Source organism: Leucoraja erinacea, chromosome 10, assembly GCF_028641065.1.
Source record: "Leucoraja erinacea ecotype New England chromosome 10, Leri_hhj_1, whole genome shotgun sequence".
Taxonomy (NCBI): domain Eukaryota; kingdom Metazoa; phylum Chordata; class Chondrichthyes; order Rajiformes; family Rajidae; genus Leucoraja; species Leucoraja erinaceus.
The window spans coordinates 9,208,628-9,232,102 of NC_073386.1; the positions used below are offsets into that span (position 1 = coordinate 9,208,628).

Consider the following 23,475-nt stretch of genomic DNA (forward strand, 5'->3'; position numbering starts at 1 on the left):
AGAACCTGGAAAAGTAACCCACTTGGTCCCAGAGAATACATGCAAACTCCACACAGGCAGCCCCCGAGGTCGGGATTGAACCCAGGTTTCAGGTGCTGTGAAGCAGCAGCTGTGTCACTGTGTCACTGCCTAATTTATGGATCCCAGTGAAGGGAGGTGGAGCTTATGTACAGGACATCCAGGATGGGTTCATTGGACTGAAAGGAGAGAATGTATATGCAACTTGATCTTGGCATCTTGGGGTTAAAAACACTTCTGGTAAAGGAACAACAGCTGCTTTGGCTGGACATTAGGCTGTGGCTGTTACTTAAGCTCAAATAAACTCAGTGAAAGTACTAAATAGGTCACTATTATCCAATGTATATGAGGAAATGGCCTCAACCTTAGTCATCACCCTCACACATTGAAGTGCCCGTCTCAAAGCCACACGGTGGCTCCTGAACACTTCCCAGTGATGTAGTTGTACATCTGTAAAACATCATTTTAATATTCAAACATTGTGCTTGATTGTTTGAAACAAACATCGACTTTTATAAGAAGGAATAGGTGACATTTAGGTTCGAGACCCTTCTTCAGTCTGAAACGTCACCTATTCCTTTTCTCCAGAGATGCTGCCCGACCCACTGAGTTACTCCAGCATTTTGTGTCTATCTTTGGTGTGAACCAGCATCTGAAGCTCCTCCCTACACATATATTTTATGATATTAATTAACTGAATGGTCCACAGGACACAGACGTGTGTGCATAGTCAGTGTGCTGGATAGGTGACGTTTCGATCTGGAACCCTTCATCAGTCTGCAGAGAGGTGCCGACCTGAAACGTCACCTATCCATGTCCTTCGCGGGTGATGCCTGGCCTGCTGAGTTACTCCAGCACTATGTGGGGTTCTTTTGTTGGTAAAACTGCACCTGCAGTTCCTGGTGTATATTCCGTTTTTGACACGTTTTGTTCTATTTTAATGTATTAATTCAAGCCATGTTTACTGTCATATGCACATGTTTGGCGAGGTATAAGTGCAATGAAAATCTTGCTTGCAGCAGCATCACTGGGACCAGGACACAAACAAACGCACAAAAACATAAATTACACATACGTGTTACAAGACAGTGAAAAAAAGACATTAGTGCACAATTAGAAAACAAGTCCCTGGTAGTGCAAGAGATAGCTCACCAGCTCCGTAGCTGAGGGAGGATTAGGGTTGTGTTGGGGAGTTCAGCCGATGGCGTGTACCAGGTTTATGTAGTTAAGCTTTCTGTGCTGGCCATCTGTCCATGGGAGATTATCCCTCTGATCCAAGGGATGTGAATTTCGGGAAGCGCAGAGTCAATCCTGCTGCTGATAAATGGGTGGTGGGCTGTCTCGAAGCCGCATCATTTCTCATCAGCTTGCAACTTCAACCTCCAGGATGGCCCAGAAAACGGTCTTGGTCACCGGCTGTTCCTCTGGGATTGGCTTGGCCATCGCAAACAAACTGGCCAAGGACCATGAGAAACGATTTATGGGTGAGTTGCAAACGTTCCCTGAGGGGGAGATTGTCACTGGGATGTGAACAGGGAAATGATGGAAAATTGTAAAGTATCAATGCACTGGCCTTAATGCACTGGGAAGGAGTTCATAATGAGTTTATCCCCAACCAGTGTGAGGAAGAGTCTCGACCTGAAACGTCACCCATTCCTTCTCTCCAGAGATGCTGCCTGGCCCGCTGAGTTACTCCAGCTTTTTTGCGTCTATGTCCGGGTTCATGATGAAGGTGTGCGATGGAGGCACAGTGGCTGGCAGGGTTGATGCATGGGGCATACTTAAAGGCAAGCATGGTCTTTGGAGGGTAGAGACGGTGACAGTGGGTGGAGCGGTGGAAGAAAATGACAGAAATAGAATATGATTAGATAATCACGTTAAGCAAAGAGGGGAAAACGTGAACTAGAGTGGGAGAAAGAAGAGAGATAAAGACGAGACAACATGGAGCAGAAGTAAAGTGAAAACCAAGGATAGAGGAAAACGAAAATCACAAAGACAAGACGATAGACACAAAAAGCTGGAGTAACTCAGTGGGACAGGCAGCATCTAGGGGAGAGAAGGAATGGGTGACGTTTCGGATTGAGACCCTGGTTAGGGATAAGGGAAAGAGAGATATAGACAGTGATGTGGAGAGATAAAGAACAATGAATAAAAAATATGCAAAAATGTGATGATGATAAAGGAACCAGGCCATTGTTAGCTGTTTGTTGGGTGAAAACGAGAAGCTGGTGCAACTTGGGTGGGGGAGGGATAGAGAGAGAGGGAATGCCGGGGCTACCTGAAGTGAGAGAAATCAATATTCATACCACTGGGCTGTAAGTTGCCCGAGCGAAATATGAGATGCTGTTCCTCCAATTAGCGTTTGGCCTCACTCTGACATGGGAAAGGCAATGTAATTTGTGTGAAGCTGAACAGAAAATAAATGAAGAACAAAAGGATAAACACTGGATGGATGCAGTGAAGAATCTTTCCAGTGCTGCTCAACAATATCTCCAACGTGGTGATACAAAAACTCAAATGCAATTGAATAACATTTTGGGAATGAGATTTTCCTGCCACATTTTGAAACTCGTACAAAATTAATTAATTAACCACAATTAAATTTGGGATATTCTCTTTTATGGTATAACATAAAAGATCAGTGGACACTAATGTGGACCTAACAAAATAAAATTGCTGCTGCTGGAATAAAAAAATAAACAAATATTGGAAACACTCATCAGGTCAGGCTGAAACAGTGAAAAGAGACTGGGTGTTAATGTATCAGGTGGCCATCTTTCATCAGAACTAACCTGAATGTAATGATTTTAAATGTGAAAATCTCGCACATAGAGAGTTAATATAGATTTATTGCCCTGGATTTGAATAAATATTGTTAATACAATTTAGTCATTAATTTGGGTAAATGGGAATGTGTAACAGGAGATGGGTCTCAGATCAATATTGGCAGCTATTAGAAAAATAAGGCAGTGAAACACAAAACTACTGCAGATGCTGGAAACCTGAGATGAAAACGGCACACGCTGCAAATACTCAGCTGATCAGGCCGCATCTGTGGAAAGAGAAACAGAACTAATATTTTAGAATGATGGCCTGTTTCCGTGCTGTAATTGTTATATGCTTTTGTTATATGGACTTCAGAATTAAGGGACAGAAGTTTAGGGGTAATATGAGGGGGAACTTCTTTACTCAGAGAGTGGTAGCGGTGTGGAATGAGCTTCCAGTGGAAGTGGTGGAGGCAGGTTCATTGGTATCATTTAAACATAAATTGGATAGACATATGGATGAGGAGGGAATGGAGGGTTATGGTATGAGTGCAGGCAGGTGGGACTAAGGGAAAAAAAGTTGTTCGGCACGGACTTGTAGGGCCGAGATGGCCTGTTTCCGTGCTGTAATTGTTATATGGTTATATGGTTATTTTGTCAGATAAAGCGTTTCTAGCCTGAAACATTAGCTCTGTAGACACAAAATGCTGAAGTAACTCAGCGGGTCAGGCAGCATCCCTGGAGAGAAGGAATGGGTGACGTTTCGGGTCGAGACTCTTCTTCAGACTCAGCCCTGTTGCTCTTTCCGCAGATGCTGCTTGGCATGCTGAGTGATCCCAGGATTTTCTCATTTATTTACGAGTAGCTGTTTTGTTCAATTTTTCAATGTTAAAGCAGATTAATTGTGCGGAAGGTAGACAAAAATGCTGGAGTAACTCAGCGGGTGAGGCAGCATCTATGGAGCGAAGGAAATAGGCGATGTTTCGGGTCGAGACCCTTCTTCAGACTGATGTGAGGGTGGTGAGGGGGGGGAAGAATAAAGGAAGAGGAGGAGCCAGAGGGCTGAGGGAGAGCTGAGAAGGGGAGGAGAAAGTAGGGACTACCTGAAATTAGAGGAGTCAATGTTCATACCGCTGGGGTGCAAACTGCCCAAGTGAAATATGAGGTGCTGCTCCTCTAATTTAAGGTGGTCCTCACTCTGGCCATGGAGGAGGCCCAGGACAGAAAGGTCGGATTCAGAATGGGAGGGGGAGTTGAAGTGCTGAGCCACCGGGAGATCAGGTTAGTTATTGCGAACCGAGCGGAGGTGTTGGGCGAAGCGATCGCCAAGCCTGCGCTTGGTCTCACCGATGTAGAGCAGCTGACACCTATAGCAGCGGATGCAATAGATGAGGTTGGAGGACGTGCAGGTGAACCTCTGCCGCACCTGGAAAGACTGCTTGGGTCCTTGAATGGAGTCAAGGGGGGAGGTAAAGTGACAAGTGTAGCATTTCCTGCGGTTGCAAGGGAAAGTGCCCGGACAGGGGGTGGTTCGGGTGGGAAGGGACGAATTGACCCGGGAGTTACGGAGGGAGCGGTCTCTGATTACGTTCTGATTACAACCTAGTTATCCACAGTGGAATGAAGTGAATAACATTTAGTGCAAGATAAAGTCCAGTAAAGTCTGATTAAAGATAGTCCGAGAGTCTCTAATTAGGTAATTAGTAGCTCAGGACTGCTTTCTGGTTGTTGGTAGGGTGGTTCAGTTGCCTAATAACTATCTTTCAGATGGAGATAGATAAATATTTTACAGATCAAGGAATTGAGGTTATGTGGAACGGGCAGAGAAAATGAGGCGAGCAGAAATCAGCCATGATCATTTTAAATCACCTGGAGTATTGCGTACAGTTTTGGTCTCCAAGTCTGAGGAAAGTAATTCTTGCCATAGAGGGAGTACAGAGAAGGTTCACCAGACTGATTCCTGGGATGTCAGGACTTTCATATGACGAAAGACTGGATAGACTCGGCTTGTACTCGCTAGAATTTAGAAGATTGACGGGGGATCGTATAGAAACTTACAAAATTCTTTTTTTTTTTTTTTTAGTTTATTTTTAAAAAAAAATGTTTTTTCTTTTTAATTTTTATTAGAAGGACGGTACGTTACAATAATACACAACACATATGTCTTAATACATTTTTTGTACCGCTTCATTTACAAAATTCTTAAGGGGTTGGACAGGCTAGATGCAGGAAGATTGTTTCTGGTGTTGGGGGAGTCCAGGACAAGGGGTCACAGTTTAAGGATAAAGGGGAAATCTTTTAGGACTGAGATGAGAAAAACATTTTTTACACAGAGAATGGTGAATCTCTTGAATTCTCTGCCACAGAAGGTAGTTGAGGCCAGTTCATTGGCTATATTTAAGAGGGCATTAGATGTGGCCCTTGTGGCTAAAGGGATCACTCGGTATGGAGAGAAGGCAGGTACAGGATACTGAGTTGGATGATCAGCCATGATCATATTGAGTGGCGGTGCAGGCTTGAAGGGCCGAATGGCCTACTCCTGCACCTATTTTCTATGTTTTTATGTAAATGCCAGGACCAGCTTGAAAGACACCTATTACCTTGAGTAATTGTTAATGTTCTGGTACTTGTCAGAGTTTCTGGGATATTTGACTGTGGAGAAAGCTATGATAATTCAGCTGTAAATCTGAACACGTTGTCTCCTCCGTAGTCATTGCTACCATGCGGAATTTGGACAAAAGGAACGACCTTGTGGATATTGCAGGGACTGCACTGGGAAAAACACTGGAAATTAAACAGCTGGATGTTTGCAGTGAAAAGTCAATTCACGACTGCATCAACAGCATTCCCAACAGGAGGATCGACATACTCAGTAAGACTATCCCAGCACAAAAAAATGAGTTTGCTCAGAAATGTATATGTTTTGCAACGTATTGGGAAGACCTTTTCTCCTGCTATCCCATTGTTTTTCATTTGGATCATAGCTAATCTGAACCTTAACACTACTTGTGTAGGAAGGAACTGCACATGCTGGTTTACAGCAAAGATCGACACAAAACGCTGGAGTAACTCAGCGGGAACAGGCAGCGTCTCTGGAGAGAAGGAATGGGTGACGTTTCGGGGTCTACAACCTTCTTCAGGAAAAATGTTCCCAATGTTGGGCGAGTCCAGAACCAGGGACCACACTCTTAGAATAAAGGGGAGGTCATTTAAGACTGAGGTGAGAAAAAAATGTTTTCACCGAGAGAGTTGTGAATTTGTGGAATTCCCTGCCACAGAGGGCAGTGGAGGCCAAATCACTGGATGGATTTAAGAGAGAGTTAGATAGAGCTCAAGGGACTAGTGGAGTCAAGGGATATGGGGAGAAGGCAGGCACGGGTTATTGATAGGGGATGATCAGCCATGATCACAATGAATGGCGGTGCTGGCTTAAAGGGCCGAATGGCCTCCTCCTGCACCTATTTTCTATGTTTCTATGTTTCAGACTGGTCTTCGGAAACATCACCTGAGTTACTCCTTCATTTCGTGTCCACCTTAACACTACTTTTATTTGCTTGGTTCCACATTCCTTTACCTCACTCAAGCCTCAGATTTGAAATTTTCAGCGGACACCAAGCCTCTCCAGCTGGAGAGATAGCCATCCTCTCCTCCACCAGCCTCATGAGAAGGCATGTTCTCCAAACGTACCCCTGAAAGGAATGGCTCCAATTTGAGTTATTTACTCTTTTCCTGGTAGATTTCCCACACGGAGAAGAATGTTTTTCTCTCTAAATAGACTAACAAATCCTTTAATCGTCTTAACTCTCTTGATTATAATCATCATTTAATCTTCTACTGTCAGAGGAGTACAAACCGAGACAGTGCAGTCTGTCCCCACAATTTAGCCCCTTGTGGCCTTGGTGGTGTCAGTGTTGTTGACTCACTTTTTCATGAATTTTGGTAGATGATTCCGAGTTGCTGCCTTCCTACGCCAAAAACCCGGGTTCGATCCTGACTACGGGTGTTGTCTGAGCGCAGTTTTTACTTTCTCCCTGTGACCTGTGAGCTTTCTCCGAGATCTTCGGTTTCCTCCCACATTCAAAGGCCTACAGGTTTATAGGTTAATTGGCTTGGTTTAAATGTAAATTTACCCTAGTGCTTATTTATTTATTTATTTGTCTATTCATTTATCTATTTATCTATTTATTTGTTTATTTATTTATCTATTTATTTATTTATTTATTTATTTATGTATCTGTTTATTAATCTGTTTATTTATTTATTTATTTGTTTGTTTGTTTTTATTATTTATTTCGAACAGAATAAAAGAATAAAAAGCAAGTGTGAAACAGCATACATAAAACAAAACAAAAATATTTATAAAGTGTCATAAACAATATCTATAAATAAATGAAATCGTATGTGTCCGAAATCGTATGTGTAGGAGCAGGAAGAAGCCAAAGCTTATTAATTCCCACCCCTTTATTCAACTGCTTGTAATTATCTTATACAAATTTAGCAGCTATATGTACACCATATGTACACCAGCCACTATATGCACACCAAATTATTTACATTTATACACTAATCAACTATTTACAAAAAACAAAATACAAAAAAGAAAAAAAGAAAAAGAAAAGAAAAAACCCTCATATACTATACAGTATCTTAGTCATATATACAACCCATCACTCTATAATCACCCTTCCCAATACAATCAGTATAACAAATATCCCACTCACAATCACCTATCCTCATCCCAATATCCTTTTAAACAAGTGTTTTTGTACATCTTTTTAAACTGAATTATGCTTGTGCTAAGTTTTATCTCCTGTTCCAGACCATTCCACAAATTCACACCACAGATTGCTATGCACATACTTTTAAGAGTTGTTCTGACATTGAGTTTTTTACATTATGTTCCCCTCTCAAATTATACCCACCCTGTCTTTCCATAAACAGTTTTTGTATATTTCTTGAAAGTAAATTATTTCTTGCTTTGTACATGATTTGCGCAGTCTTAAATTTAACCAGATCAGTGAACTTCAGTGTATGTGACTTTAAGAATAATACATTGGTATGTTCAAGATATCCAACGTTATTGATAATTCTTATTGCTCTTTTTTGTAATGTGCATAACGGCTGTAAGTTGGTTTTGTAGGTGTTACCCCATATCTCCACACAATAGCTCAGATATGGCCATATGAGTGTATTATACAAAGTATGTAATGATTTGTGGTCCAGAATGTGTCTTGATTTTCCCAATATTGCTATAGACTTTGCCAGTTTTGCTTTGACGTGGTTTATATGTGGTTTCCAGCAGATTTAGTGGTCTAAGATCACACCAAGTGTGTGTAGGTTTGTGTTAATGTGCGGGGATCACTGCGGACTCGGTGGACCAAAGGGCCTGTTTCCACGCTGTATCTCTAAACTAAACTCTAAACTAACCTAAACTAAGCAAGTTCCCAACTCATGATCTAGAACCTCTTCCTGCACTTTCAAGCTCTCCCTCTCTCCCTCTCCCTCTCCCTCTCTGTCTCTCTCTCTCTTTCTCTCTCATATACTTACCAATTTTTGTAGTCTTGAACCAAGAACTAGCAGAAGACATCTGTGAGTTAATGGGGAATTGTGTTTCATTGAACCTCCCAGTTTTACAACAGAGCACTGCCACGCCTATCATTTTACCTCGAGGCAAGCTCAATAATGCGTAGACCATAGGCTAACATTCAGACCTTTGGTTTTCAAACTGATCGATTTATAGTGAATCCACACAGTGGACAGAATACAATAATTTATGCAATAAGGTTCCTTCAATGCATTGGCGAGTTTTTAAATATGTGTACATTTTTAAACAAAATAAAAACAAAGCCTTAAGTTTAAAGCTCCGAAAGCTGTAAATGATTTAACCACTGATCCAATTATGAAGTTGGGTCAAAGGTTTCCTTGATATTTTTGTCATAGTTAAGGGCTTGTTCCACTTTCACGACCTAATTCTCGACCTCTGCCGAGTTTGCCCTTGACTCATACTCGCAGCCTGGTCGTCTCGAGGTCGTAGGAGGTCGTAGGTAGGTCGTAGGTAGGTTGCGATGCTAGTTGTAGGTACTCGTGGCATCAAGTAGGTCGGGGCGTTTTTCTAGCCTGATGAAAAATGTCTATGAGTAAAAAAGGTCGTGAATTAGGCCGTGGAAGTGGGTCAGGCCCTTTAATTTAAGTTGGAAGATGCAGAGGACACTTCAGGATCTGACAACCACAATGCCCACCAATAAAGACAAATTAACATTTTAAAGTAAATGTGGGAGGGAACCAGAGAATCTTTGGACCTTGAGCATAATTGAAACCAAGCGTACCTTTCATTCATTTGCTCTCTTTAACTTTTCATATCTCTCGTTATCCCCTCCCCTGACTCTCAGTCTGAAGAAGTAGCAATGTTACAAAATTTTGAGATTTTAAAAATCAAGTCTGCAATTTATCCCATCAGATAAAGCATAACAATAAGTTTAATTTGACACCAAATTCACTTTCATATCTCAAGTATTAAAAAAGTTATGGCCATTTTCATACTCGGAAATTAGCATTGTGTTCCCTATTGATTTCCAATGGACATTACAAAAAAGCTGTGATCTTGGATAGTCAAAAGCCCATTTTTGGGATTAACAAAAAATAACCTAAGGTTCAATCCTGATTATTCAATAATTCACAATATAACATGATTTTTATATCTAATTTGCATTAATTTATAGGCCAAATGGAAGGAATTTAGTGTTCAATTGCTGTAAATAAATGCCCATTTAAATCGGCTTTCTAGTGGGTTTCTGTGAACGCGCTGGTTTAGAACGTTCGCATCGCGCTGGATTAGTGCCCTCAAATGCCGAGATAAATACTGCGGGATATAAAAAGCCCAAAATGAACTACTCGCTATAGATAACTTGATATACAGGGTTTATTATGCCCCATTTAATGTAAAAATAAGGTACATACCTTTAATTGTTTGCTTTATAAAACCCTGGGGCTGCGAGAGGTTGCGGATCCAGAGCCTATTTTAAAACTATTAAACTATATTATCGAGGCCTATAAAACCTGCCTACCACCTTTTGGGAGCTCATTCTTGCAGCGATTTTTCGTTCCCCCTGATTACTATCCCTAAACATCTGTCCCGATTAGAAGTCATGTCCTAGTAAAAATCGCGTTTTAAACCCCCCCCTCAAACAGGCCAAAAGCGCGGACATGGCATGGGCAATTCCCAATGACCTCAGGTAGGTTTTGTAACATACCTAGAAGAAGGGTCTCGACCCGAAACGTCACCTATTCCTTCTCTCCGGAGATGCTGCCTGACCCGCTGAGTTACTCCAGCTTTTTGTGCCTATCAATAAGGACTAGCAGCTGAAATCAATAGGATTCAGGGTTAGGATCTAGTTTTAAGCGTCACTTCAAATGGTGGGAATTGTACTTTTGTCGTCAAATTTGGGCTCAGCAAAAACAAACCAGGTTCAATCCTGACCTCAGGCACCAACCATCTGTTTGGAGTTTGCACGTTCTCCCTGTGACCACGTTGGGTTTCCCGCGGGTGCTCCGGTTTCCTCCCACATCACAAAGATATGAGAGGCATAGAGACGGTAGACAATCAGAACCTTTTGCCCAGGATGGAAATGTCCAACACTGGGGGGCATAGATGAGAGGGGGAAAGTTTAATGGATATGTGCTGGGCAGGTTTTTCACACGGAAAGTGGTGGGAGCCTGAAACACGCTGTCAGGAGTGGGATAGAGGCAGATACGATAGTGGCATTTAAGAGGCTTTTGGATAGGCACATGGAAGTAACTGAACTAGATGGATAGGGATCATGTACAGGCAGATAAGATCAGGTTAACGGCATCATGTTTGGCACAAACATCGTGGGTCGAAGGGCCTGTTCCTGTGCTGTACTGTTCCATGTTCTATGTTTTATGACGTGTGTGTTTGTAGCTTAATTGGCCTCTGTAAATTGTCCCCAGTGAGTAGGGAGTGGGGGAAAGTGATGTAGAAGATAGAACCAGTGTTGATGGGTGATTGATAGTTGCCGTGGACTTGGTAGGCTGAAGGGCCTGATTCCATGCTGTACCTCTCTAATAACTCTTCCATCTTCTTTGGCAACGTATCCACGTCACCACACGCCACATATGAAAAAAATGCTTCTTTGGTCCCCTCTCACCTTAAACCTATGTCATTTACTTTTAGACTCCCCTACCATGGACAAAGGCTGTGAATATTTACCCTATCTCTGCCCATTAATAAACCTTTATATTTAAGAGGGAGTTAGGTGTGGCCCTTGTGGTTAAAGGGATCAGGGGGTATGGAGAGAATGCAGGTACAGGATACTGAGTTGGATGATTAGCCATGATCATATTGAATGGCGGTGCAGGCTCGAAGGGCCGAATGGCCTACCCCTGCACCTTTGTTTCTATGTTTATTAGGTCACACCCTCAACCTCCTTAACGGCAGGAAACCAGTCCTAGTCTATCTAATGCAAAAACAAAAACAAAGTGCTGGAGGTACTCAGCGGGTCAGGCAGCATCTATGGAGGAAATGGACAGGCGACATTTCAGGTTGGGTCCCTTCTTCAGATTGGGTTTTTGCTTTATTTGTGTATCTTTAGTTCCCATTTGAACCATGGGGTCACTGGGGAAGGTAGTCAATATCCACTGGAATAAGAGAAGAAAGACGCAAATTGTTTGTCAAACCCACTCCCACCATCTCTCCACAACGTGAAGTTCAAACAGACTGTTTCAATAGACTTCGGGCAAATTAGTTGGTGCACTACACTTCGCATAATTAGGGGAATACTGCCAATGAGTTTATGAGTTGAATTTCATCATGGGCTTGGAGTCATCCAGAAATAGGAATAGAGATGGTATATTATTCTTTTTGAAAGTGCAAATTCATGTTTCTTCAATCATGCAAAGAGATTTCTAGGTACCTTACCATGGTCTTGGTCTTCCTATTCCTGGAATATAGAACAGTACAGCGCAAGAACAGGCCCTTCGGCCCACAATGTCTGTGCCGAACATGACGTCAAGACCAACCCTGCACATAATCCATATCCCTCCATTCTCTGCATATCCATATGTCTATCCAAAAGTCTCTTAAATGCCGCTATTGTATTTGCCTCAACCTTTACCCCTGAAAATGCGCTCCAGGCACTCACCATCTTCGCTGTAAAAAACCTGATCCAAACATCTCCTTTAAACGTTACCTCTCTCGCCTTAAAGCTCTGCCATCAAGCATTTGATGTTTCCATCCTCGGAGAAAGGTTCTGATTCTCTGCCTTAACTATGCCCCTCGTAATTTTATATACTTCCATCAGGTCGCACTACAACTTCTGGCTTTCCAGAGAAAACAATCCAAGTCTGTCCAATCTCTCCCTGTAGCTTATATTCTTTCATACAGGCATGATTCTAGTAAACCTCCTCTGCATCATTTCCAAAGCTTCCACGTCATTTGTATAAAGGTGTGACCTGAATTGCAAACAATACTCCAACTGTAGCCAAACCTACTTCAACCTTCTGATTCAGAGATACCAAAGAAGATACAAACTGCTGAAGTAATTCAGTGAGTCAGGCAGCATCACTGGAGAACATGGAGAACTCATAGTCTGAAGAAAAGCTGCTACTTAAAACCTCACCTACCCATGTTCTCCAGAGGTGTTGCCTGACCTGCTGAGTTACTTCAGCACTTTTTGTGTCTTTTTTGATAAACCAGCACCTGCAGTTCCTTGTTTCTCCATTGAAGATCGATACCAAATAAGCTGCATCTGACCAAAGAAACAAAGAGAAAGGTGCCTGTAAATATATAGTGACATGTACAAGCATATGCTACTAACTAATGGAAGGTACACAAAAAAGCTGGAGAAACTCAGCGGGTGCAGCAGCATCTATGGAGCGAAGGAAATAGGCAACGTTTCGGGCCGAAACGTTGCCTATCTCCTTCGCTCCATAGATGCTGCTGCACCCGCTGAGTTTCTCCAGCTTTTTTGTGTACCTTCGATTTTCCAGCATCTGCAGCTCCTTCTTAAACACTGCTGCTAACTAATAGTTGTCTGAAAATTGAGCAATGTAACATTAAATTAGTGGTTTTCTTTGATGGCTTGGTGAAGTACAGTAACATTTTGATAATCCACTATCCTTAATGGGTTTAGCTTAGTTTAGTTTAGAGATACAGCACGGAAACAGGCCCTTCGGCCCACCGGGTCCGCGCCGACCAGCGATCCCCGCACATTAACACTATCCTACACACACTAGGGACAATTTTTACATTTACCAAGCCAATTCACCTACAAACCTGTACGTCTTTGGAATGTGGGAGGAAACCGAAGATCTCAGAGAAAACCCACGCAGGTCAAGGGGAGAACGTACAAACTCCGTACAGACAGTACCCGTAGTCGGGATCGAACCCGGGTCTCCGGCGCTGCATTCGCTGCAAGGCAGCAACTCAACCATGACAGCTGTTTGATGTAACAGCGTAAACACAAAAAAATGAAAGGGTTCACACATTACGGAAGGAAAATTATCGAGCTGGGTTGTCCAAGAAAATCGAGTGCTAATTTTGTGAGATTTGGGTGCAATAAGTACATTAAAATATAGATAATCACCGTCAGAGACTTAACCGTTCCGCAGAATTAAAAACCAGGAGACATTCTGTATTTGTCTAAAAATCTGTGTCCATTTTATGTGTCCAGTTAGCAATGCGGGGATGGGGATGATTGGACCCATCGAATGCCAGTCGTTGGATGAGATGCAGAGAGTTATGGACACTAATTTCTTTGGACTTGTTAGACTGCTTAAAGAAGTCTTGCCAGACATGAAGAGGAGGAAGAGAGGCCACATTGTGGTGATCAGCAGTGTCATGGGTATTCAAGGTACGGTGTACATTCAATCTTGTTGCTATGTGATGATCCATGTGCACATGTTTGCATTTTCCCCCAAACTGTTTGGGTTCAGTTTGAAGAAAGCGGCAAATAAATTATTCTCTCTTCTTTTTTAATTTTTATTTATTTATTTATTTATTAGAAGTACAGTAAATTACAATCGTACAAGCCAGATATATCTTATTACATTTATCGTACCCCTTCATTTTTTAAGCTTTAAGGAAAGATATTGGTAAAGAAAGTAGAGAGAGAAAGAAAGTCGTGTTCTTGTAAAAGAGGGATCAATGAGAGGGAAAAAAAGAGACCCATTGGTTAGAGAAAAGAATTAAGAAATTGAACCCTAGAAAAGAAAGGGGGAAAAAGGAAAAAAAAAACAAAGCTCTATTATAAAAACCGTGCAAAAGAGATATACCAACTTCATATTTTTCCTCCCCCCTTACCAGATCCTGACACCATTTCTGTTTTGAAGTACTGATGCACCTTATTCTTGTAGTAAGTCGATTAATGCTTAAAAGAAAAAAAAAAAATTACTCTCTCTTCGACCACCTAGATATTATCTTGTGTGGGAAATTCCAACTGTTTGTCTATTGTTGTCTTTTTCAGGGATATTATTCAATGACATATATTCTGCTTCGAAATTTGCAGTGGAGGGATTTTGTGAAAGTTTGGCGATCCAGGCCATAAAATTCAAGTTAAAGTAAGTAACAATTTTGTTTACTTTGAAAACAATATCTTGTGTTGTTTCTTGTGCAATTCAGTTTATTATTTTGTCTCAAATGATCGGTGTGGAGGAAAGAACTGTAGACGCTGGTTTACACCAAAGATAGACACAAAGTGCTAGAGTAACTCAGCAAGTCATGCAACATCTCTGGAGAGAAGGAATTATGTTGGAATACTTCCAAATTATGGCACAATAACAGGTGGTGTGCATCTTTGGTGATTAATACAGTCAACAATTGTGGATCACAAATATTTATTTAAGAAAGATTATGATGCAACACATTAATTTATGTCTTGGTTGCTAATGTAAGCATCCTGGTTCTCTGGATGCTTTCAAGAGAGAGCTAGATAGGTTTCTTAAAAATAGCGGAGTCAGGGGATATGGGGAGAAGGCAGGAACGGGGTACTGATTAGGGATGATCAGCCATGATCACATTGAGTGGCAGTGCTGGCACGAAGGGCCAAATGGCCTACTCCTGCACCTATTGTCTATTGTAAGTCCAGTTGACCGAATAGTTTGGACGTGATCCGACTTTGCTGACTTCTATCTGAGCTCTGGTTCAAGGTGCCCAAGTGACTACACGCAGGCTCTGACAGTGGGTAGACTGAGTGCCCCACATGGCCACCGACATGGAACGTGTCAACTGGAGGAGGTCCTGATCAGAACGCCAGAGCAGCAAGGAATAGGCCACTCGGCCCCTTACGGCTCTCCCGACATTCAACGTAGGATCACAGCTGATCTGCCTGAGGACTCATCTCCGTTGATTGATGTTTATTTGTCACATACACATACGAGATGTGACAAAGATCCGTTGAGGGTGGCACAGTGGGGTAATGTTAGAGTTGCTGCCTTACAGCGCCGGAGATCCAGGTTCGATCCTGGCTATGAGTGACTGTTTGTGCGGAGTTAGTACGTTCTCTCTGTGACCGCGTGGGGTTTTTTCCGGGTTCTCCGGATTCCTCCCACGTTCCAAAGATGTGCGGGTCTATAGGTTAATTGGTCTCTGTACCCCCCCCCCCCCCCCCCAGATGTCCCCCCCCCCCCCCCCCCCCCCCCCCCCCCCCCCCCCCCCCCCCCCCCCCCCCCCCCCCCCCCCCCCCCCCCCCAGACCCCCCCCCATACCCCCCCCCCCCCCCCCCCCCCCCCCCCCCCCCCCCTCCCCCCCCCCCCCCCCCCCCCCCCCCCCCCCCCCCCCCCCCCCCCCCCCCCCCCCCCCCCCCCCCCCCCCCCCCCCCCCACCCCCACCCCCCCCCCCCCCCCCCCCCCCCCCCAGGTAGGTCCCCCCCCCCCCCCCCCCCCCCCCCCCCCCCCCCCCCCCCCCCCCCCCAGTGTGTAGGAAGTGGATACAAAAGTGGGATAACATAACACAAGTGTACAAGTGACCAATAGTTGGCGCAGACACGGTGGGCCAAAGGGCCTATTTCCACGCTGCATCTCTAAAGTAAGTTAAATACATGTTGACCGTTGACCATGTCACTGGAGAAAACATACTTACTCTTCTTCATAACTGTGGCAGGATATCCGTAAAGTCTACCTGAGGCAGAAGACAGGGCTTTGGTACACCATCTCTTCCAAAAGATCGAATTGTACGGCACTCTCTCGGCCGACACTGGAGTATCAGTCTGGGTGTGTAGGAAGGAACTGCAGATGCTGGTTTACACTGAAGATAGACACAAAATTCTGGAGTAGCGTAGCGGGGCAGGCAGCATCTCAGGAGAGAAGGAATGGGTAACGTTTCGGGTCGAGACCCTTCTCCAGACTGGAGACTTTGTAGTTTGAAGAAGAGTCCCATTTTAAAACGTCCTCCTGATTAATTTTACTGTTTGTCTGCCTTGTTGTCATCTTCCCCTCAGCCAACAATGAACCTTTCTACACTTCCTTGATCATCGTCTTCTTTGATCTATCCTTTTCACACCTTACATTCTATTCGTACCCATCCATATCTCTAGTCTCCCTCTCCCCTCACTCAGTCTGAAGGAGGATCTCGACCCGAAACGTCACCCATTCCTTCTTTCCAGAGATGTCATTTATTGAGTCATAAAATACTACAACTATCAGGTTCATGAACCAACCAGTGCACCCTGATCCACCTCAACAACGGAGCACGGCAGTCCACTTCTTGCACTGCCAGTTTTGTTTTCTCCTCAATGTATGTTGTTGCACTAATGATCATTTTTTGCAGTCTTTCTTTTAAAACTATGTTTGTGTGATTTATCGAGAATTTATGTTTGTGCGTTTGTCTGGGCCTATGTACAGTTTAGTTTAGTTTATTATTATCACGTGTACCGAGGTACAGTGAAAAGCTTTTATTTGCATGCAATCCAGTCATAGAAATGATCACAATGAAGGCGTCCACAGTGCACGGATACAAGAGTGGAGTAGTTGTAATGGATGATAGCAGAGCCCCTTCTGGGACCAGCATACAAAGAGCCCCCTAGCTCTTTTTTTAGATTAGATTAAATTAGATTCAATTTATTTGTCATTTGGACCCCTTGAGGTCCAAACGAAATGACGTTTCTGCAGCCATACATTACAAACAAATAGACCCAAGCCACAACATAATTTACATAAACATCCATCACATTGCTGTGATGGAAGGCCAAAAAAACTTATCTCTCCACTGCACTCTCCCCCCCCCCATGTCAGAGTCAAAGTCAAAGCCCCCGGCTGGCGATGGTGATTGTCCCGCGGCCATTAAAGCCACGCCGGGTGGTGCAAGGTCGCACACCGGGTCTTGATGTTAGAGCCCCCGGCGTGCGCTCGCAGAGTCCCGCGGCCATTCCAAGCCGCGCGGGGCGGTGCTGTAAGGCCCCGCTCCAGGAGCTCTTCGACCCCGCAACTCGGGCGGGAGAAGTCGCCGTTGCGAGAGCCCTGAAAAGCGGTCTCCCTCCAGGGACCCGCGGGCTCCCAGTGCCTTCGTCCGCCAGACCCGCAGTTGCAGCCTCCAAATCTCCGGAGGTCGGGCCGCAGCAGCGCTCCAACACCGCTCCACCCGCTCTGGACTCGGCCAGCTCCACGACGGTGAGGTGAGTCGTCGGCACCAGAGCCCCCGGTCTTCTCCTGTTGGAGGCCGCTCCTCGTTGCAGCCCCAACGACAACGGAGACCCGACAAAGAAAAGGTCGGGTCTCCCGTGCAGGGAGAGATTAAAGGTTACCCCCTCCCTCCCACCCCACCCCCCCCCCCCCCCCCCCCCACACACATACCCCAACAAAAAGACTAGGCTTGCACTCTGGTGCCATCCTTGAGAATGATGTGATGCTGCTGCAAGCACTTGTATTCGTACAAGTGCCACTGTACTTGTGCACTTGTACACTGCACTTGTGCAGATGACAATAAACCGAGGTAGACTTGACCACGGAGTCATAGCTAAAACAGAGCAAATGAGCAAGTGGCCCTGGAACAGAGGGGTGGGGGCTGAAGATATGCCCCTGTGGCAAAGGCAAGTGGTGAGCTGGTTGTGAAATATGCCTTGGTAGACAACAGATCTTGTACTGGATTGCAGCATTGGTACTGTGAGATTGACATTAGAAACATAGAAAATAGGTGCCGGAGGCCATTCGGCCCTTTGAGCCATTCATTGTGATCATGGCTGATCATCCCCTATCAATAACCCATGCCTGCCTTCTCCCCATATCCCTTGATTCCACTAGCCCCTAGAGCTCTATCTAACTCTCTCTTAAATCCATCCAGTGACTTGGCCTCCACTGCCATCTGTGGCAGGGAATTCCATAAATTCACAACTCTCTGGGTGAAAAAGTTTTTTCTCACCTCAGTCTTAAATGACCTCCCCTTTATTCTAAGACTGTGGCCCCTGTTTCTAGACTCGCCCAACATTGGGAACATTTTTCCTGCATCTAGCTTGTCCAGTCCTTTTATAATTGTATATATTTCCATAAGAGCTCCCCTCATCCTTCTAAACTCTAGTGAATGCAAGCCTAGTCTTTTCAATCTTTCCTCATATGACAGTCCTGCCATCCCAGGGATTAATCTCATGAACCTACGCTGTACTGCCTCAATCACAAGGATGTCCTTCTTCAAATTAGGAGACCAAAACTGTACACAATACTCCAGATGTGGTCTCACCAGAGCCCTATATAATTGCAGAAGAACCTCTTTACTCCTATACTGAAATCCTCTTGTTATGAAGGCCAACATTCCATTAGCTTTCTTCACTGCCTGCTGTACCTGTATGCCAACTTTCAGTGACTGGTGTACAAGAACGCCCAGGTCTCGCTGCACCTCCCCCTTACCTAACTTAACCCCATTGAGATAATAATCTGCCCCCTTGTTTTTGAAGCCAAAGTGGATAACCTCACATTTATCTATATCATACTGCATCTGCCACGCATCTGCCCACTCACTCAACCTGCCCAAGTCACCCTGCAACCTCCTAACATCCTCTTCACAGTTCACACTGCCACCCAGCTTTATGTCATCCGCAAACCTTCTAGTGTTGCTCCTAATTCCCTCTTCCAAATCATTAATATATATGGTAAACAGTTGCGGCCCCAACACCGAGCCTTGCGGCACTCCACTCAACACTGCCTGCCATTCTGAAAAGGACCCGTTCACTCCTACTCTTTGCTTCCGGTCTGCCATACAATTTTCTATCCATGTCAACACCCTACCCCCAATACCATGTCTAATTTTAGTCACCAGACTCCCGTGCGGGACCTTATTTCTGAAAGCCTTTATTACGGAATTTATGACATTGTTATGGCAAGCTGATAATCAATGCCTAATCATTGTTTCCAAAAATAAGATAAGGCAGTAACGTAATCAGATTTGACAGCTAGATTACCTACAGCAGATTGAAAATGATTGACTGGCAAGGTAATCTGATGTTGGTGATTATCAGAAGTGTCTCCGAAGTAAAAGATGAACAGTTTCTCTAAACACGGATACTGCCCGACCTGCTGAGTGTTTCCAGCATGTTGTGGATTCTCAATGATGGGGAATTGACGCAGGCACTGTCAGGGGTCCCCCATGGCCATTTTTGCATTCAGGCCACTTGGCAGTCTGTTGAAACCTCGTTCTATATGTAATCTGACATCCTTGGCAATGCTCCAATCCCTTTGTACAGAACTGAAATATCAGCCCAGAAATTTTTTTTGCAGTACATAGTCCACGATGCAATTAAACCACAACCTTCTTACTGAGAGTGTGTAAACAGATGTTATTTGGAATGAAAGATTAAAAAATATTTTTTTTTTCTGCTGTGCGGGAGCTGACAGTGAACATTTGCAACAAAAGAGATCTTTTTTTTTCTCAGCAAATTCATTTTCGCACCCTAATTTACACATGAGTTGTTTAAAATAGACGCCTTAAAATAATGATGTACGTGTTTGTAACAGGATGTTATGAAGAACTTTACTTAGAATTTGATTTCAAAGATTATGCTGATCAGGCTGCACGGTCAGTGGGCATGGTTAAAAAGGATAAGTTGATTCAATGAGAAAACTTCCTGCAGCAATTGAATCCAAAATTAACCATGCAGATCTGATAAATAACCTGTCCTTTTTATTCAACAGCATAACTCTAATCGAGCCTGGCCCTGTTGTCACTGAGTTTGAAAAGAAGGTCTATGAAGAGGGAACAAAAATTGATTTGTCTGCTGCAGACCAGGAAACAAGAGACATTTTCACAAACATTTACTTGCGCAACTACAAGGAAATATTCTCAAGCCTGGGACAAAGTGCAGATGAAGTGGCTGAGGTACAAATATTAAAGAGGATTTATTGAATTTTAGTGTGCATGGCAACAACAATTAAGTCAAACGGATGCAAATCTATTCAAAGGAAATGGGTTTGGCGAATGTAAACAGAAGTTTAACTCTTCTGTCTTCAATGTTCCCATCTGTTAGATTATTCTTAATTACTCGTTCAGGAGATGTGGGTGACATTCCCAGTTGCCCTTGAGCAGGCGAAGATGAGACAACTTCTTAACCTGCTGCATTTCATGTGGTGAATTGAAGCAGGATGTTCCAGGATTATGAGCCAGCAACAATAAATATTTCCAGAATCAGAATGGTCTGGGGTGATATTACTGAAAAGGATAGTTGTTTAAACCAAACGGAGATGTGGGGGTATAGATGCACAGTTCCCCTTAAAGTCATAAGTGATAGGAGCAGAATTAGGTAATTCAGCCCATCAAGTCTACTGCGCCATTCAATCATGGCTATCTATCTCTCCCTCCTAACCCCATTCTCCTGCCTTCTCCCCATAACCCCTGACACCTGTACTAATCAAAAGTCTATCTATCTCTGCCTTGACAATATCCATTGACGGCCTCTACAGCTTTCCTTGGCAAAGAATTCCACGGAATCACCAACAAAGTGTCAACACATGTAGACACGTCATGATAAAGGTGTGGGCACACATGCCTTCTTTGGTCAGGGCACTGAGTACAGGAGTTGGGGCATCATCTCTCAACCACATAAATTGTTAGTGAGACCACGCTTGGAGTATCGTGAGTGTTCTGGTTGCCTGGCTAAAGGAAGCATGTCATTAAGCTGGAAAGTGTGCAGAGAAGACTCACAAGGATGCTACCAGGACAGGAGGGCTTGTGTTATAACCATATAACCATATAACAATTACAGCACGGAAACAGGCCATCTCGGCCCTACAAGTCCGTGCCGAACACATTTTTTTCCCCCTTAGTCCCACCTGCCTGGGGATCCATTGTTTTTAAATATACCAATGAGCCTCCACCAACTGGACATTCCACACCGCTACCACTCTCTGAGTAAAGAAGTTCCCCCTCATATTACCCCTAAACTTCTGTCCCTTAATTCTGAAGTCATGTCCTTTGTTTTTTTTTCTTCCTGGAAAAGTATACTCTGTAAAGGAAGGTAGCTGAGGGATGACCCTGGAGTATTATAGAGGGTTTATAAGGTTTATAAAATCACTAAGAGCCAAAAGAAAAGGTGAATGTCACAATCCAAAGAGAATTGGGGGGGGGGGGGGGGGGGAGATGTAGCACTATGAAAAATTCTACAGCTAATTCTTTTGGATGCTAAACTCAATGTGTGGCTGCAATCTTACTTGGTTTTCTCTTTGCTTTTATAATTAGCATACAATGAAGATCATCCTGTCAGACAACCCTCCATTCCGTCATCAAACAAACACGCTTTACACCCCCATGACTACGCTGAAGTACGTGGATCCTAGTGGAGATCTTCCCATTGACACCTTCTACAAGATGGTCTTCCATCACGACAAAGTCTTCCATGCCAGCCTCAATGTTATCAAATTGCTAAGATGGAGAAGCAGGAAGAATTTTAATCTTGGGAGACCAAACAGTAAGGAGTAGCTTTATTCATCACAGCAGTGGAAAAACAAGTAGTCATCTCTTGTTAATCTTATTTCTGAATGGACTGTTATCATTTTTTTTGAAGCATCTCTCATGGTTTCTCATGATCTAAAACATCTGATGCCGCTCTTTAAACATATTCAAATAAGTAGTAAATTTTTTAAAAGGGTAGGTAAATTGAGAAAAGCCTTTTGGCTCCTCACCTGCACGGTTAGAAGTCCTGCACCTCAATTAGGTAGGAGCCCTGAATTAAGATGTTTAGATCTCATCATGATGTGGATGGTATTGAGGGATAAGCCTAGAGAAAAGGGCGCTCCAATTTCTAAGTGGTTATTTGAATGGGATCACAGAGTTTGGGGAGGGAACTAATGCACCCAAAATCATTACAGCTCTTCATTTAAAGGGGTTAGCAGGCCTTGGGGATGTCCGGGTGCAGGTTTAGGAGTGACGTGCACAAGGTCTCGGAACCTTGAATTGGAATGATTATTGTACACACCTGCCTGGAGTTTCTTTTGCCAGAGGTCAACTGGCACTGGAATTGGCTGCCTCAAGGCAAACCAAAATGGTAGCCAGGACTCAAACCATGCATGAGACCTTTTAGTTGCAAATTCAGATACTCTAAAAGCATGCAACAATGGATAACACGTGCCTCTTCATAACCCTTCACCAAATATGGGACGTAGACAAAAAATACTGGAGAAACTGAGCAGGTGAGGCAACATCTATGGAGAAAAGGAGTAGGCAATATTTCGGGTCGAGACCCTTCTTCAGTCGACCCGAAACATCGCCTACTCCTTTTCTCCATAGATGATGCCTCACCCACTGAGTTTCTCCAGCATTTTTTGTCTACGTCCCACTTTAAGTCTGAAGAAAGGGTCTCGACCCGAAGCGTCGCCTACTCCTTTTCTCCATAGATGATGCCTCACCCACTGAGTTTCTCCAGCATTTTTTGTCTACTTTCGATTTTTCCAGCATCTGCAGTTCCTTCTTAACCAAATATGGGACATTGAGTATGTCCCATTGGAAACCATCAACATACCATATGCCATGTTCAACCTGATATGCCATAGTAGTTCCGAAAATATTATGGTACGCAGCCCAAGGTAACTCCAAAGTATTACTTTCTCAAAACAATTCATCATCACCTGTATAGAACTTTCTGTTGGCGTAAGAAATTCTTAAACCATCTGCTACGTGTCATATTAACAACTTTTATGCATGTATGCATGGTCCATATGTGTGTCTATTTAACAATATTATTAAAACATTATTCAGACAGGCTTAAACATTGATTGTAGACCAGAAAACATGCAAGATGGAAGGATAATCAGTCACAAATGCAATGTTAGCTGCTCCCTACCATGATAGAAACATAGAAACATAGAAATTAGGTGCAGGAGTAGGCCATTTGGCCCTTCGAGCCTGCACCGCCATTCAATATGATCATGGCTGATGATGGCATAGTTTTACAATTGACCTTAGCAACAAAGAATATTGATAATGTAATCTAATATCACTATTTGTAAAAAATAAATCATTCAAAGATATGGAAGGAGCCTATGCTGAAAATGTCCTGTTTCTGATGATTTAATCTGCTGATCACAGATTTTCCTGAACTAGTATCTGGAACTAGGTCTGAGTTCTCAGAATAATGGATTGTCCATTTCATGGTGAAAGGAAGGAGTTTCTCCTCTGAAATGGATGTGAACCGTGGGAATTTCCTAGCCCAGGGATTGTTGAGGCGGAATCACTGAAGATGTTTAAGGCTGAGAAAGACAGATT

The 23,475-nt window shown here is 43.5% G+C and overlaps 1 protein-coding gene across 1 annotated transcript; it reads left to right on the top strand.

The window, feature by feature from the left end:
- zgc:109982 (uncharacterized protein LOC553564 homolog) lies at positions 1 to 22,777 on the top strand. Its single transcript, XM_055641441.1, has 6 exons — positions 1 to 1,502; positions 5,494 to 5,655; positions 13,472 to 13,651; positions 14,264 to 14,357; positions 19,914 to 20,097; positions 21,454 to 22,777. Exons 1-6 carry the CDS (start codon positions 1,343 to 1,345, stop codon positions 21,691 to 21,693), a joined length of 1,020 nt encoding a protein of 339 aa, XP_055497416.1. The 5' UTR covers positions 1 to 1,342; the 3' UTR covers positions 21,694 to 22,777.
- Positions 22,778 to 23,475: the final 698 nt, after the last annotated feature.

Excerpts from the sequence above, each read along its gene's own strand:
- zgc:109982 (XM_055641441.1), top strand. The coding sequence starts at position 1,343 with ATGGGTGGTGGGCTGTCTCGAAGCCGCATCATTTCTCATCAGCTTGCA. Across the intron at positions 1,503-5,493 it reads CCATGAGAAACGATTTATGG|TCATTGCTACCATGCGGAAT; the intron begins GTGAGTTGCAAA and ends TCTCCTCCGTAG. Across the intron at positions 20,098-21,453 it reads GTGCAGATGAAGTGGCTGAG|CATACAATGAAGATCATCCT; the intron begins GTACAAATATTA and ends TTTTATAATTAG.